Raw genomic sequence first — 16409 nt, 5'->3', positions numbered from 1 at the left:
CCTACGAACAGTCTGTGCGGCCCTCACTGCATCACCAATGCCAGACAGCGGTGATGGAAGGCGGAGGACGGTCCCTCTCCTCATCTCCTTTAAGGGAAGATGGAGCCTTACTTTTTTTCGGCCCCCCTTCCCCCCCAACCTGAGGATGAAGATGGACGTTGAGGGGTGAGGTGTGGAAGGAGGTGGGCTGGGAGGGCTCCTGCGGACCCCCGTGTTCGGCGCTCTTGGCACCGTTCTTAGGCATCCCCGGGCTCCCTGGGTGCGCCACATAGCCTGGCAGCCGGCGGCGCAGGCTCCTGGTCCAGTGGTCCCGCCCCCAGTCTGGGGCACGCCGGAAATTTAGTCTCCGGCTTTTCCCGGAGATAGGCCGCGGGCGGAAGGCCCGCCCCCGTGACACAGCCACTTCCAGCGGCCCGCCCATCGGGGCCTTCGGGCGGATGGCAAAATTTAGTCCCCGGCCACCGACTATGCCGCGGACAGAAGTTCCGCCCCATGATGTCCCCGAGGCCTGCCCACACGCCGGAGAGCGCTATTTTTAAAAAGAGAACAGCTGGGCGGCGGGCTGACGCTGACAGGTCCAGGACGGGGGACGCAGGACTGGGGTAAGTGGTACCCCTGGAGGGAGGCCACCTTCTGTGTATTTTCCAGAGGCTAAGCCACTGTTTGGGCCTTGGCAATATCACTAGCAGCCAGCATGTCCAGAAAAGCAAAGGCACACACATTTTTATATGTTGCGTGCACCTCCTGTCAGTCCGCCTTCCCACGGGCGCAAACCAGGCAGATTTGCGAAGCCTGCGATTCCGAACGTGGCCAGGAGCCCTCCCCTGCGACCGAGGCCAGTGTACCCAGTCCCCCGGAATGGGCGCTGTCTCTGTCACAGTCCATGGCATCGCTTACGAGAGCAATAGAGTCCCTTCAGGCCCCAGATAGGAGCAGGGATAGCGGCTCACCTGTGTTAGAGGGGTCCTCCAACTCACAGGAGCCTCCGGCCTGCAGGGGCCGCTCTCACTCCAGGCAGACGCGGGGGAAACGAACCCACACAGCGTCACCCGGTCCATCTGATGCTTCGGCATCTATAAGTTCGGCCTCGTGCTCACCTACACCAAGGGTCGTTGATGGTAGCTCAGATTGGGACTCGGATGAGCCGCTCGATTCAGGTACTCCAGAACACCGGGAAACAATTGACAGTCTCATTGAGGCCGTCAACCAGACCCTTGGGATCGAAGATGATTCCACCTTGGCCTCAGGTCACAAGGTCTCATTTAAGCAAGCAAAGCGGCTGCATAGTGTTTAGTTCTCACCCAGAGTTTGAGGACATAGTACAACAACACAGAGAGTGGCCTGACAAACGGTTCTCAGGGCAAAGAGCGCTCGAGACGAGGTTTCCGTTCACCCCTTGTCTCCGTAAGAAGTGGGCAGAGTGCCCAACGGTAGAGCCACCCGTGTCACGCTTGGCTTCTAGGACCCTGTTATCCATACCTAGTTGGTCCTCTATCAAGGATCCCACTGACCGCCTCAGAGAGCCTAGCCCGCTCAGTATTTGAGGCATCAGGCTCAGCACTCTCCCCCTCATTTGCGGCAACCTGAGTAGCAAAGGCCATGATGGCTTGGTCAGAATCCTTGAACAGAGCCCTGCAGGGTATGGACCTACCAGCAGAGGTATCAGAGATCGCAAATCAGATCACTTTGGCCGGGGACTACCTGATCAATGTATCTTTGGATGCGGCCAACTGCGCGGCTCTCGCTGCAGCAAATGCTATCTCCATTAGGAGGGCTTTATGGTTGAGGACATGGCAGGGCAGACACAACTTCTACGAAATCTCTGACTTCCTTGCCTTACCAGAGCTGGCGCCTGTTCGGGGAGAAGTTGGATCAGCTCATCTCTGATTCCACAGGTGGAAAGAGCAATTTCCTCCCTCAACAAAGGGTTAAGCAGCCGTTTTGCCACCAGCCTCAGACACGGTTTCGGGCATTTCGCAACCCCGGGTGGGCTACAGCGACCAATTCTGCCGCTTCTGGTCGTCCCAGCCAGGACAGGGATCGGCAGGCTTCATTTAGAGCCAATCCGTTGGGGAGAATGCGTACCCAACAGCCCAGATCAAGAGGACCTAGGTCACAGAGATCTGCAGCCAAATGACTCGAGGCAATCTCAAGGCGACCTCAGCAAGGTGGGCGGCCGCCTGCTTTGGTTTCGCCACACCTGGCTCTCCATCTCACACGACACATGGGTAACGGAGCTGGTGTCCTCGGGGTACAAGATAGAATTCATCAAATACCCCCCAAGACGTTTTTTTTCTCTCCCGTCCTCCAAAAGTAATCGCCCGAGCAAGGGCTTTATTCAAGGCCATAAGATTACTCCAACACAACGGAGTCATTGTTCCCGTACCGGAGAACGAAAAGTATCGGGTTCTACTCCAACCTGTTCACGGTGCCCAAAAAGGATGGGGCCGTCAGGCCCATTCTAGACCTAAAGCTCTTGAACAAGTTTATCAGAATCAGACATTTCCAGATGGAGTCTCTCCGTTCAGTCATATCTGCCATGGGGCGGGGAGAATACTTGGCCTCTATCGACATCCAAGACGCCTACCTACACATCCCCATTTTTCCCCCGCACCAAAGGTTCCTGCGCTTCGCCATCAATGACCTACATTTTCAGTTTGCAGCACTGCCCTTCGGGTTGGCCCCCGCCCCCAGGGTATTCACAAAGGTCATGGCAGTCGTCATGGCCACCCTGCATTCCTGGGGCATAGTTGTCTTTCCTTATTTAGACAGCCTCTTGGTCAAAGGCCCCTCTTTTCGGGCATGCGAGGAGAGTGTCAGCATTACGCTAGATACTCTTTCCCGCTTAGGATGGTTGGTCAATCGGAAAAAGTCATCCCTTGTTCCAGCTCACAGGGTCTCCTTCTTAGGAATGATCGTCGACACTTCCCGAGGGTTGGTAATTCTCCCTCAGGACAAGGCCTTAGCTCTCCTGGGGGAACCCGGAAACTGCGCCAACCGATCGCTCATACCATCCTTGTGCTTCATTGGGCCGAGAGAAACCACTCGGCGATATCGGCAGTCCACATCCCGGGCGTGGAGAACTGGACGGCAGACTTCCTCAGCCGGCAAGGTCTCGCATCCGGGGAATGGTCACTTCACCGCGAGATCTTCCAGCAGATTTGCCAACGATGGGGAATGCCGGATGTGGAGCTAATGGCCTCCAGATTGAACGCCAAGGTACCAGCGTTTGTCGTTCGATCCCGGGATCCACAGGCAATTGCCGTGGATGTGCTGTTTCTGCCATGGAACCAGTTTCGCCTCCCATACCTATTTCCCCCGTTGCCACTACTTCCGAGAGTCATCAAGAAGATCAAGGCGGAAGGGGTGCCAGTGATTCTGCTGGCCCCAGATTGGCCTCGTTGGGCATGGTACACAGACCTAGTACACCTACTCGCCGATGTTCCTTGGCGCCTGCCAGAGTGCCCAGTTCTACTGTCCCAGGGCCCGATCTACCACCCAAACTCTGGGGCCCTGTGTTTGCCGGCTTGGCCATTAGAATCCAGGATTCAACCCAGGCTGGGTTCGGCCGCAATGTGGTCGCTACAATGGTTAGCGCCCGGAAGCCGGCCACAGCACATATTTTTCACCACACCTGGAAGGTTTTCTTCACATGATGTCGGAACCATGGTTGTTCTCCACTGAGATTTTCTATTCCCAACATCTTGGCTTTTCTCCAGTCTGGCCTAGACTCAGTCTTGGCCCCAAGTTCCCTCAGGAGACAAATATCGGCCTTATCCGTTCTGTTCCAGCGCAGGATTGCTACCAATCTGCAGGTGAAGATTTTCATTCAGGGGGTCTCCCACTTGGTACCTCCTTATAGGGAGGCCCTGGACACTTGGGACCTTAACCTGGTCCTAAGTGTCTTACAGGAGGCTCCTTTTGAACCGTTACAGGAGGTCTCTTTAACTTACCTTTCTTGGAAGGTAGTATTTCTTGTGGCAATAACGTCAATCAGGCGGGTCTCAGAGCTGGCAGCTCTATCCTGCCGAGCTCCGTTTCTGGTCTTCCACAAGGATAAGGTGGTTCTCAGAGCAGCCCCTCCTTTTCTGCCGAAGGTCGTTTCCTCGTTCCACATTAATGAGGATATTGTCCTGCCCTCTTTTTGTCCAGCATCGGTATACCGTGTGGAAAAGGCCCTGCATACGTTAGACCTGGTGAGAGCTCTCAGGAGGTACCTGTCGCGGACGGCACCCTTTCGTCAGTCGGACACACTGTTCGTGCTTCCCGAGGGGCGCTGGAATTAACTCGCTGCCGCAAAATCGACCATAGCCAAATGGATTCGTTTGACTATTCAGGAGTCTTACCGCATTAGAGGCACACCAGTTCCAGTAGGGATCAGAGCGCACTCCACTCGGGCAGTGGGCGCCTCTTGGGCGCTTCGGCACCAGGCATTGGCGGAACAGGGCTGCACGGCAGCGACCTGGTCCAGCTTGCACACATTCGCAAAGCACTACAATATCCATACTCGGGCTTCGTCAGATGCGAGTCTGGGTAGAAGGATTCTCCAAGCAGCAGTGGCGCACCTTTCTTGGATAGGATTCTGAGCATTGCATCTTCTGACCTTGGGGTGAATTTACTGGGAAGATTGTCAACTATATAGAATGTTTTCTACATGTGAATAATCTTTTTCACTATAAAATGATGGCATCCAGATTGTTTCTAAGTGGCCTTTTAACCCTTCCCAGATTTAGGGGCAGCAACAACTGCTTCTCTGAGATTGTTGCTGATGTCTTTCCTCCGTCACGCCTGGATGATCGAGACCAGCAAAACTGCCAAAACTGAGGGTGTACTTTTATATAACCATATATATTCTTCCATATCTTTATTGATAGGTGGCACTACTGTGGTTGTCGTTGCCCTTTTTTGTGATATCGTCATTATTCTGCATTTTCTCTTGTAGGGAAGAAGTAAATAAAGCCTATCGGAAGCTCGCGGTGCTCCTCCACCCGGACAAATGCGTCGCTCCAGGTAGCGAAGACGCGTTTAAGGCGGTGGTGAACGCCCGGACAGCCTTATTAAAGAACATAAAATAGAGATCACCGTGTGAGTCCTATCCCCTGACACACCCAGCACTAAAAGATTGTACCGGGGGCTGCGACGCCCCCTTGTGGACAATACACCGCCATATTTATGATAAAGTATCAGCTGCATGCAGACACAGTGTGGATGTTTCCACGATGACATCTGTGCACAGGCGGAGCTTGGGTTGCTCCTCGGGGGCGGTTCCAGCCGTATAAGCACAAGCAGGTTTCGTATCTCCGGTTTCCCTTCCGTTATTTCCCTTTTTTTGTTTTAGTTGTCATGTTGGAAGATACGGAGTCAGGTGTGTAATCGGTGCAGTCAGGATGAAGGTTACTTATTGTGTTCTTCCCCCTATAGGACACCATATTATTTTTCAAGAATGGACACCTATAGATTTTGTATCGTATATGGTACTGGGGGTATTTAGAAGCCTCTTTGAGGTTGAGAGTCGTCCTAAAAAATGCAAAGGAAAACATATACAGCGTATAGAGGAGAATATGACACTTCATATTGCCACTAGGTGGCGATGCAGACGTTTAAGAGTTAGAGGGACAGTATCCCCAAATCATGTAAAAAATGTATTTAATGGGGGTTGTCCCATAAATAACATCTACACGATAGATGTACCTTCTTTGCTGGTCTGACCCCTTGATCCCCCTCCGATTATGGGTATAAGGGTCTCAAAGTGCCCTATGTGAATTCGGCAGTAGTGAACGCGTACGACCACTACTGCTTTTTAGGAGTGATGGTTTCACGTACACAGTGACGCTTCATTCTCACAGTGACCTATAAAATGTATGGGGGTCTCCTGACAATCCCCTTATTAAGGCAGTCCAGGAATCATACGTGCTCCCCAATGCAGTCCTCTTCATTACGGGCTTCTGTATGCACCCCAAAAGGTCATTGACACGGGAGTTAACCCCTCCTTAAAGGGCTGTGTGCAGGTTATATGTGACATTGAGGCTCCGTTCCTTTCACTTTAATGGAGCTGAGCCGCAATGCCAGTCATAACACATGGGAAGGTGTGGTGCTGTTGGCATCCTGTACAACCCACTTTTGAGATGAAGACCACTTTAGGCATATTGTTTCCTCTAGGGGGCACTAAATTACTCACAAAGGTTATAGATTGCAAGTACTGCTTCCGTATTATTGAAATTCTGTTAAGGATTCGAGCACATCTGCGTATGTAAAGTAGCAGAGATTCTGTCGGCTTTCCCTCAGCTGGTTAAGAAAAATATGGGGGATCCTACCCCATTTTTTGAGGGGGGTCACCCCTTGTTAATAACCAGTTAAAAGTACACAGCTATGAGCTGATATTAATAGCCTGGGAAACCCCATGTTTATTGCCCCCTTCCCAGGCTATAAACCTCAACCCCTGCTGTCCGCTATCCTTTAGCTGGCTAAGAAAAATATGGGGGATCCCACCCCATGTTTTGAGGGGTCACCCCTTGTTAATAACCAGTTAAAAGTACACAGATAGCTATGAACTGATATTAATAGTTTGGGAAACCCCATGTTTATTACCCCCTTCCCAGGCTATAAACCTCAACCCCAGCTTTCTGCTTTCCTTTAGCTGGTTAAGAAAAATATGGGGAACCCCACGCCGTTTTTTTTTCTTTTATTCTATCTACATATCTATTCTAATCTGACGGTTCACGCTGTGAATTTACTGTACTCGGCTGATTAAATATCAGGTGGTGCGTAAAAATTACACAGCATGCGCATGGTATGGAGGAAAAACTCACAGATGAGCACTGCCTTATTGACTAACATTGTAGCCAGGGCTGTGGAGTCGGAGTTAGTTTTGGTTGGAGTCCAGGGCTGTGGAGTCTGAGTCGGAGTTAGTTTTGGTTGGAGTCGGAGTCGGTAGAAATGTACCGACTCCGACTCCAGCTTTAAAAAAAATGTATTAATATTTCATAATTGAACTTTCATATGAATTTTATAAATGTTACTCAAATATATATGTTCTATCAAACTATGAACAACAGTGATAAGCAGTTCTGCTGGAGATAGAGACATTTCTTAAGGCCCTTTTACATTTAGCGATGCACCAGCGATCCGACCAGCGATCCCACCCGGTCAGGATCGCTGGTGCATCGCTAAATGATCGCTAGTAAGCTTTCATACAGAAAGACCTCACAGCGATTCAGCAGCGACGCAGCGCACGATACTTACCATTCACACACAGCGATCCAGACGTCCTCCCGCCCGCCTCCACGCGTCGCTGGACGTCACAGCAGGAAGTCTCAGCAGGAAGCGCCCGACGAGAAATGGAGCCGGACATTCTCGCGCGATCAGCGATGGACAGCGGGGGAGCCGGTCGCTGGTAAGTATCACACATAGCGATATCGCTAGCAATATCGCTATAACGTCACAAAACCAGTGACGTTTTAGCGATATTGCTAGCGATATCGCTTAGTGTAAAACCCCCTTTACTTCTTGTGTGTCACTGTTCTCCACTGCCCTTATCTAATCTTATACTTGGTTAACCTCATGCTGCCCCAACCCCCCTACTTACAATGTATGAAACTGAAAGTGAAAATGTGTTGCAAATTCTTAGTAGTAAAGCTCCTCCTCTAGACTAGATCATACTAGGTGTGCGTCTTCCAAGCATCTCACAGCTGCCTGCTACTCAGAAGAGGAAGACTGTAAGAAGTATTATCCTTTGAACAAACTTTGCATCAGTTAACTGTGATTACATGAGGAATAATAACAGTATTACTGACCACTATATCAGTTGTACGACCTGGCAATAATTTTGTACAATTGTTTTTAGGAAAAACAATTGTCATTTGGATTGTGAATGCAGAATTAAAAACCTGAGAATGTCAAAGAAGCATCACATTAAATCAGCTGTATTTGAACATTTCACCATCAGTCAAGATAGAAAACATTATGTCTGTCAGTGTATGACAAATGATCCAGACGAAAACAAATGCTGTGAAGCCAAGATGAGTGCATATTCAGGCAAAGATAAAAATGCTCCTACCAGAGCTTCTAATCTAAAGAGACATTTACAGCGCTTTCATCCAGAAATACTGAAAGCAGTGGATGAGAAAGACTGCATCCAAACCAATGAACCAGTGCCCAGCTCTTCCAGCCAAACAAAGGAGCAGAGAACTTTGCAGCCATCAGTTGCAAGATATTTTGTCAGTTACAAAGTTACTGTGACAATGACAGTAGATACATTTAAAAAACATCATAGAGCTTGTTGTAAAGGCTAGTGTGCCTATTTCATTATTTTCACGACCAGCTTTTATGTGTCTGAATGGGGAAATGGCCCGCAAGCTTGGTGTTTCTCTGGAGAGAGAGAGTATTAGAAAATTAGTAATCGAAGAAGCTTTTAAACAAAAGGAAGAACTTAAAAAAAACTCTCAAGGGACGCTTTCTGTTTCTTAAAATGGATGCCTGCACACGTCACAGAGTGAACTATTTTGCCATCAATGTCCGATTTGTTTGTGACAAAAATGAAATAGTTACCAAGACATTGGCAGTAAAAGACACCAAAGCTCATCACACCAGTGAGTTTCTCCAGGTCTTGGTGGAAAAGGTTCTGCAAGACTATGAACTTAAAAAAGAGCAAGTTCTTTCTGTCGTAACTGACAATGCTTCAAATATGATAAGTACTATTAAGCTAATGAATGAGTGTAATGATGGTGACCAGCAGCTAGAAGAACATTCCGGGTCCACAGACACAGAAATGTTTGAAATAGAGGAACACAGTATTGTAACTGAGGAGCAAACTGAAGTTGCTTCAGGTGAACAGCAACATGATAGTTTAGATGATCTTGTTGAAACTGTGTCAATATGTTCTTTCATTCATCACATGCGCTGTGTTGTGCATACGCTACAGCTGGCTATAAGAGACAGTCTGCAAGAAGGACATGCTGCTGCACTGATTGGCAAGGTGAGAAAATTGGCTACTGTTGCCAGAACCCCTAAAGTTGACTCAATTTTGAAGAGACGTGCTGGAAAAGGGGCAATTATTGATCAAGCCACACGATGGGGCAGTACTTACTTAATGATTCAGCGCTTGGTTGAACTGAAAACCTTTCTTGTAGACATGGCTAACCCTCAACTGACGCTAAATGAAAGTCAGTGGAATCAGGTGACTGAGCTGGAAAAATTGCTAGAGCACCCATTTACAGTGACTAAAAAATTACAAGCAGAGGACTTAACTCCAGGTATTTTCTTAAAGGAGTGGAAGAACCTGATGTTTCGCCTGTCCCAAAGAGGAGGGTTAATTGCAAGTGGCATTGCTACATCAATGAAACGGAGAGAGGAGCTACTATTACAAAATAACATTCTTTTGGCAGCTGTTTATGTAGACCCAATGCATCGGATTCTTCTAGATGATCAACAGCTAAGTAAAGGAAAAGAAGCTCTGTTTGAAATAGCAGTAAGGATGAAAGGGTTGCAGAACAGTCAGGAGGAACAAGAAGAATTTGGTCGTCCTGCCACATCTTCACCCTCATCATCAACTGATGAAGAATTTAATTTCGAAAAATATTTGGATCACAAGGACCGTGCAAAGCGTTCCCGCATCGAAGAAGAGTCATCCCCATCAAGAAACACAGCCAGTACATTTCAGCAGAATTTTTCATGTGCACTAAAAGAAATTGAGAAATTTGACCGTTCATCAAAAATAACAGTGCAACAAGCGATTCCTCTGTATCCTGACATTGTCAGAGATGTTGCCCGAGTGGTTACTGCTTTGCCACCAACACAAGTTAGTGTAGAGAGGTTGTTCTCTGCTCTCAAAATAATTAGATCAGATTTGAGGGCATCCATGAAGGAGGATCTGACAGAGGCAATACTTTTTCTGAGGACAAATTTATAGATTTCTTCTTATTAACTGCATAAAAGTGTTTATTGCATATTTACTTACAGTTTAGAAAAGTTTATAAAAGTTATTTGCTATATTCTAATTGTATTCTAATAAATGTAGTTTTTGCTCTAAGTGGTCTGATTACTTATATGATGGTGAGAAACTGAATAAGCACGATGTTTAATATTTTACAACAGTAAATTTGTTGTTATGAATTGGCCATTTATGAAGGAGTCGGAGTCGGAGCCTGATAAAATCCAAGAGTCGGAGTCGCAACTGTGGCTTACCGACTCCACAGCCCTGATTGTAACTAGTGCAAAGCAGGATTTTCTCACATTAAACTCGCCGAATTTAAACGCAGATGTGAGCGAATCCTAAAGGGAACAGTCAGCATGTTTATAGTCAGACTCGCCCCAAATAACTTTAAAGTGATTGTCAACTTACCTGGAGAAACCTTTCCAGCTCTGAAGCCAGCAGAATTATGAATTCAGCTCTGGATTATAATATTGGATTATAGAGTAAGTATTTGTAGTTCTGTAGCAGATGGCTTATGTAAATTAATTTATCAAGGCATTTCATACTCTAATATGTTAATGAGACTTCCTCCGTGTGCCAATCATGGACGTGGCCCCCAGAGTATGTTTTATTGAGCGTTTTGTTATATATATGTATATTAGAGGCTATATTGTGATATTTAACATTCTCTGCACTTACACGTCACACTCCCTCATGAAATATAATGAGCATTTCCCCTTTTTTTTAATTTATGTGGAAACCTTCAGAAAGCGGGATGTGAGCTTTATTTTTAGTCTGTTTTTGACTTTAGTGAACATATAGGGCAGCTCATTCTATTAAAAAAAAAAAAGCAATAAAAACAATGTTTACCCCGGAGCTCCAATGAAAATCCTCCTAAAAATGACTGAGGGACCAGAGTACCCCTTTCTAGTATTTGGTGAGTTCTAGCATTTATCACTTGCAGAAATACCCATTAAATAAGATACACAATCCCACTCGCAGAAGGAAACAGAAGGCCGTGCATTAAACAGATCAGTCAGAAGCGGCTGGCCTACTTGTTGATGGTTTCCACAGTGCAATAGAATATTTTGTTCTAAAAAATAAACTGAAAAAAAAAGGCTAATGACGACACACGACCTAGGAGAGGGGGAGCCCAACTTTACTTTTCCCAATACTCACTTCCTTTTTTTTAACCCTGTGAGTGCTGGATATTGGCTTTTTGTTTTTACATTTGTATATTTTGTGTTGTGTTTTTACCTTCCATAAAATCTTTGGGTTTTACATTTTAGACGTGGCATGTCTTTCATCGACGCAGACGCCATGACCTGGTGCACCGCACTTTACAATTGGTGCTACACAAACTGCTGACACTCGGGGGGGGGGGGGGGGTCTCTGGGGGTCTCAGACTTATACTGACGAGCACAAGGGTAACATGGTTTTGACCTTCTGACTTTCACGCTCCATATCTCGCCATCCACTACAGGTGAACGTGAGACCACCATCATCTTATAGACAATCATCTTGGGTATCTCATACATAAATGTGACTTGCAGCCATTTAGCATATGATTAGTTCGTCAGATTCTCATCAATACAGCCTGTTCTCACATTTCTTAGTAGCTCCATGTGTTATTGAGTTAATTCCCAAGTGAAAAGGTCACTGGTTCGTATCGAGGAGCCATGAAGAAGATTTCCCAAAAAAAGAGAGCTAGCATCATCCAGATAGAGAGTGGTCTCGGCCAAACTGCATCATGTGAGCAACATGACAGCTGGAGGAAGACGAGATGAAGTCTGTCCATCCACTCAGAAGCCGAGAGGTGGACGTCAAGGAGAAACATCGGCGTCACCAAGTCTGCTCCTCACAAGGTCTATCAGTTCTGGAGACAAACACGGCGGTGGAGGAGGCTCGTAAGCTTCATAATAGTGAGATCACAGACGTCCATGTCCGCACCGAGCGACGCACATTACACAGGTCTGGAATGGTTGCCTGAATAAAGGTGAAGAAGCCTCAACTTCTATATCGTCATAAGAATCATTGGCTCGAGTTTGCAAAAAAGCACAAGAAGTGGACAGTAGGAAATTGGAAACGGATTTGGAGCAATGAGATGAAAGTCAGTAGATGGCTCTGATGGGTGCAAATGGGTCTGGAAGAAACAAGGGCAAAAGGGGCTAACGGATCGAGAAATTGTAGGAAATGTCACATTCGTTGGAGGAAGCCTGATGATATGAGGATGTTTCACAGCTAAAGGCGTTGGATACTTGACCAGGAACGATGGTGGCCTCAATGTGGAGCTATATGTGAGACGAGTTACTTTGTACACTCGAGTAGTATGGGTATGAAAAGGACGACATCGTGCTCCATTAGGAGAACAACCTGAAGCATACGTTAAATTTGGAGAAGAAATGGGTTAATAACAATGAAATAGAGGTGTTGGATTGTTCCCCGCAGTCTCCAGGCCTCAACCCAATCCAACACTTGTGGGTAGAGGTGAAGAAACAGCTGTATACAGACCCAAGTGAGTACTGTAAGAGCGGTCACACTATGGAACTATTTACTATAAGAGCAGTCAGACTACGGAATCTCTTGTATGAAGCGGTCACACTATGGAGATTCTACTGCGAGAGCCGTCACACTATGGAGATTCCACTGCGAGAGCTATCACACTATGGAGATTCCACTGTGATAACGGTCACACTATGGAGATTCCACTGCGAGAGCGGTCACACTATGGAGATACTACTGTGAGAGCTATCACACTATGGAGATTCCACAGCGAGAACGGTCACACTATGGATTCTACTGCGAGAGCGGTCACACTATGGAGATTCCACTGCGAGAGCGGTTACACTATGGATATTCTGCGAGAGCGGTCACACTATGGAGATTCCACTGCGAGAGCGGTCACACTATGGAGATTCCACTGCGAGAGCGGTCACACTATGGAGATTCCACTGCGAGAGCGGTCACACTATGGAGATTCCACTGCGAGAGCGGTCACACTATGGAGATTCCACTGAGAGAGAGGACACACTATGGAGATTCCACTGTGAGAGCTGTCACATTATCACACTATGGAGATTCCACTGCGAGAGCGGTCACACTATGGAGATTCCACTTGCGAGAGCTGTCACACTATGGAGATTCCACTTGCGAGAGCTGTCACACTATGGAGATTCCACTTGCGAGAGCTGTCACACTATGGAGATTCCACTGCGAGAGCGGTCACACTATGGAGATTCCACTGAGAGAGAGGTCACACTATGGAGATTCCACTGTGAGAGCGGTCACATTATCACACTATGGAGATTCCACTGCGAGAGCGGTCACACTATGGAGATTCCACTTGCGAGAGTGGTCACACTATGGAGATTCCACTGCAAGAGTGGTCACACTATGGAGATTCCACTGCTAGAACGGTCACACTATGGAGATTCTACTGCGAGAGCGGTCACACTATGGAGATTCCAGTGCGAGAGCGGTCACACTATGGAGATTCCAGTGCGAGAGCGGTCACACTATAGAGATTCTACTGCGAGAGCGGTCACACTATGGAGAGTCTACTGCGAGAGCGGTCACACTATGGAGATTCTACTGCAAGAGCGGTCACACTATGGAGATTCAACTGCGAGAGCGGTCACACTATGGAGTGTTATGAATGGGTCACCGAGGAGGAAAAAACCTAAACATGCTAAGCCCAGAAAAACCAGAGAGGTTGGTAACTATGCAGATTGCAGATCCCTGATCTTACCACACAACTAGTAGCAGCCGTGGAGCGTGCCTACGATGAACCTAGATGCCTCGTCACGGCCGGAGGACTAAATAAACCTAAAGCAAGAAAAGGGAAAACTAACTGCCCCAGAGCAGACCCCAAAGAAATAGACAGCCCCCACACATGTATTGACGGTGAAACAAGATGAAAACACAAACAGGTAGGAAAATAGGCTGAGCAAACGATGGGGACCAAACTAACTAGACAGGAGAGGAAATGAAAGACACTGTCTGCAATCTGCCCAAAACCCTACAAAATAAAGTCCAACACTTCTGATAGCAATATTAACCCTGAAGTCACTAGACTTCTCCCACTATATCAGCACTCTGGAATATTCTGAGACAGAGCAAAAAGAGACCAAACTAGTAAGGGACAAAAAGCAAATTGGCAAAATACTGATAAATAAGAGTGGAAATTCAGCACAGCCCCCAGCCGGGGCTGGCAGACCACACAAAAAACTGAATAGACCAACAAAATCAAGTGTGAACATTAGCAAAAAAACTTAGCTTTAGATGACTGGAACAGAGCTGAAAACCAAGAGCTGACAAGCCAAAAGGAATCACCAGCAACTGAATAGGGCGTCGGCTGTCTTAAATCCAATCTGAGACTCCCTAGGTCCAATCGTCATTCTCAGGTGGCAAATCTCCACCGATCAAACCAGCCTCACTACCTCCCGTCACCACCAGAGGGAGTCCGGAAGGAGAACTCACAACAGTACCCCCCCCTTGAGGAGGGGTCACCGAACCCTCATCCACGCCACCAGGCAGATCAGGATTGGCCCGGTGAAAAGCACGAACTAATCTATTGGAATGAATATCGGAGGCAGAGACCCAAGAATTATCCTCCTGACCATAACCCTTTCATTTGACCAAATACTGGAGTCTCCGTCTAACCAAATGAGAATCCAATATTTTCTCTACCTCATATTCCACATTGTCTTCAACCAACACAGGGTCAGGAGGTGCTGACATAGGAACCACTGGCTCAACAAACCTCTTCAACAGAGATTTGTGAAATACGTTATGGATCTTGAACGTAACTGGAAGAGCCAATCGAAACGAATCAGGATTAAGAATTTCCAAAATCTTATAAGGACCAATAAATCTTGGCTTAAATTTAGGAGATGCAACCTTCATAGGAATATTCTTAGACGACAACCAAACCATATCACCCACTTTAAACCGGGGACCAATGGTCCTATGCCGGTTGGAAAATCGCTGGGCCTTTTCCTGAGAGAGTGACAACTTATCCACCACTTGGTCCCATATCTGCTGCATTTTCTTAACCACAGTGTCCACACCTGGGCAGGACGAAGATTCCACTTGCCCTGAAGAGAATCGACGGTGAAACCCAAAATTACAGAAAAAGGGTGACATCAAAGTGGCAGAACTAGCTCTATTGTTCAGTGCGAATTCGGCCAAGGGCAAAAATGAGACCCAATAATCCTGATCAGCAGATAAAAAACATCTCAAATAAGACTCCAAGGTCTGGTTTGTTCTCTGTCTGTCCATTGGTCTGGGGATGAAACGCTGAGGAGAAGGATAACTGAATTCCCAGATTGGAACAAAAGGCTTTCCAGAATCTGGAAACAAACTGGACTCCTCTGTCGGACACAATGTTCTCAGAAATCCCATGTAACCGAACCACCTGTTGTAAAAACAAGGGCACCAACTCAGCGGAAGATGGCAACTTTGGGAGTGGTATAAGATGGACCATCTTCGAAAATCTATCACAAATCACCCAGATAAGTCATTCTCTGAGAGACAGGAAGATCAGAAATAAAATCCATTGAGATATGGGTCCATGGCCTCTTGGGCACCGGCAAGGGCATCATCAACCCACTAGAACGAGAACAGGGTTTAGACCGAGAACAAGTCCCACAGGACTGTACAAAATTCCTGACGTCACGAGATAAAGCAGGCCACCAAAAGGACCGACTCACCAAATCTCTGGTACCAAAAATACCTGGATGACCATCCAATGCGGAGCAATGAATTTCAGACATCAATCTCTTTCTCCACTGGTCAGGAACATACAATTTTCCCATAGGGCAACGCTCAGGTTTATCCTCCTGAAATTCCTCCAGGGCGCGTCTCAAATCGGGTGAAATGGCAGAAAGAACTAGCCCCTCACCTAGGATGGTGGTAGGCTCGGTCACACTAAGAGAATCGGCAAAGAAACTCCTAGAAAGGGCGTCTGCCTTAGCATTCTTAGTGCCCGGAAGAAAAGAGACCACAAAATTAAAGCGCGTGAAAAACAAGGCCCATCTAGCCTGTCTAGGATTCAAGCGTTTGGCCGACTCCAGATAAATCAAATTCTTGTGATCAGTGAGGACCACAACTTGATGTCTAGCTCCCTTCAACCAATGTCTCCACTCCTGAAATGCCCACTTCATGGCCAACAATTCCCGATTCCCCACTTCATAGTTGCGTTCAGATGGGAAGAACTTTCGAGAAAAGAAGGCACAGGGATTCATCTTAGAAGTCACAGGGTCTTTTTGGGACAAAACAGCTCCTGCACCAATCTCAGAAGCATCTACCTCCACCTGAAATGGAAGTGAGACATCAGGTTGCCGTAAAACTGGAGCTGAAGTAAATCTCTGCTTAAGCTCCTGAAATGCTGCGATAGCCTCAGGAGACCAATTCAGCACATCAGCGCCCTTCTTGGTCAGATCAGTCAGTGGTTTGACAATACCAGAAAAATTACCTATAAATTTACGATAGAAATTAG

General features: G+C 47.1%; 1 protein-coding gene across 1 annotated transcript in view; it reads left to right on the top strand.

The window, feature by feature from the left end:
• Positions 1 to 11198, top strand: part of DNAJC27 (DnaJ heat shock protein family (Hsp40) member C27) — a 34595-nt gene extending 23397 nt beyond the window's left edge. Inside the window, exon 8 of the mRNA XM_073561920.1 lies at positions 4943 to 11198. Within this exon, the coding sequence (XP_073418021.1) occupies positions 4943 to 5075 (133 nt within the window). The 3' untranslated portion in view covers positions 5076 to 11198. The remainder of the gene's footprint in view (positions 1 to 4942) is intronic.
• The last annotated feature ends 5211 nt before the right edge of the window (positions 11199 to 16409 follow it).

Source organism: Dendrobates tinctorius, unplaced genomic scaffold (genome assembly GCF_039654945.1).
Source record: "Dendrobates tinctorius isolate UK_male_01 unplaced genomic scaffold, ASM3965494v1 ptg000332l, whole genome shotgun sequence".
Lineage (NCBI taxonomy): Eukaryota > Metazoa > Chordata > Amphibia > Anura > Dendrobatidae > Dendrobates > Dendrobates tinctorius.
The sequence above is the reverse complement of the archived record's forward strand: the minus strand, read 5'-3'. Positions and strand labels throughout refer to the sequence as shown.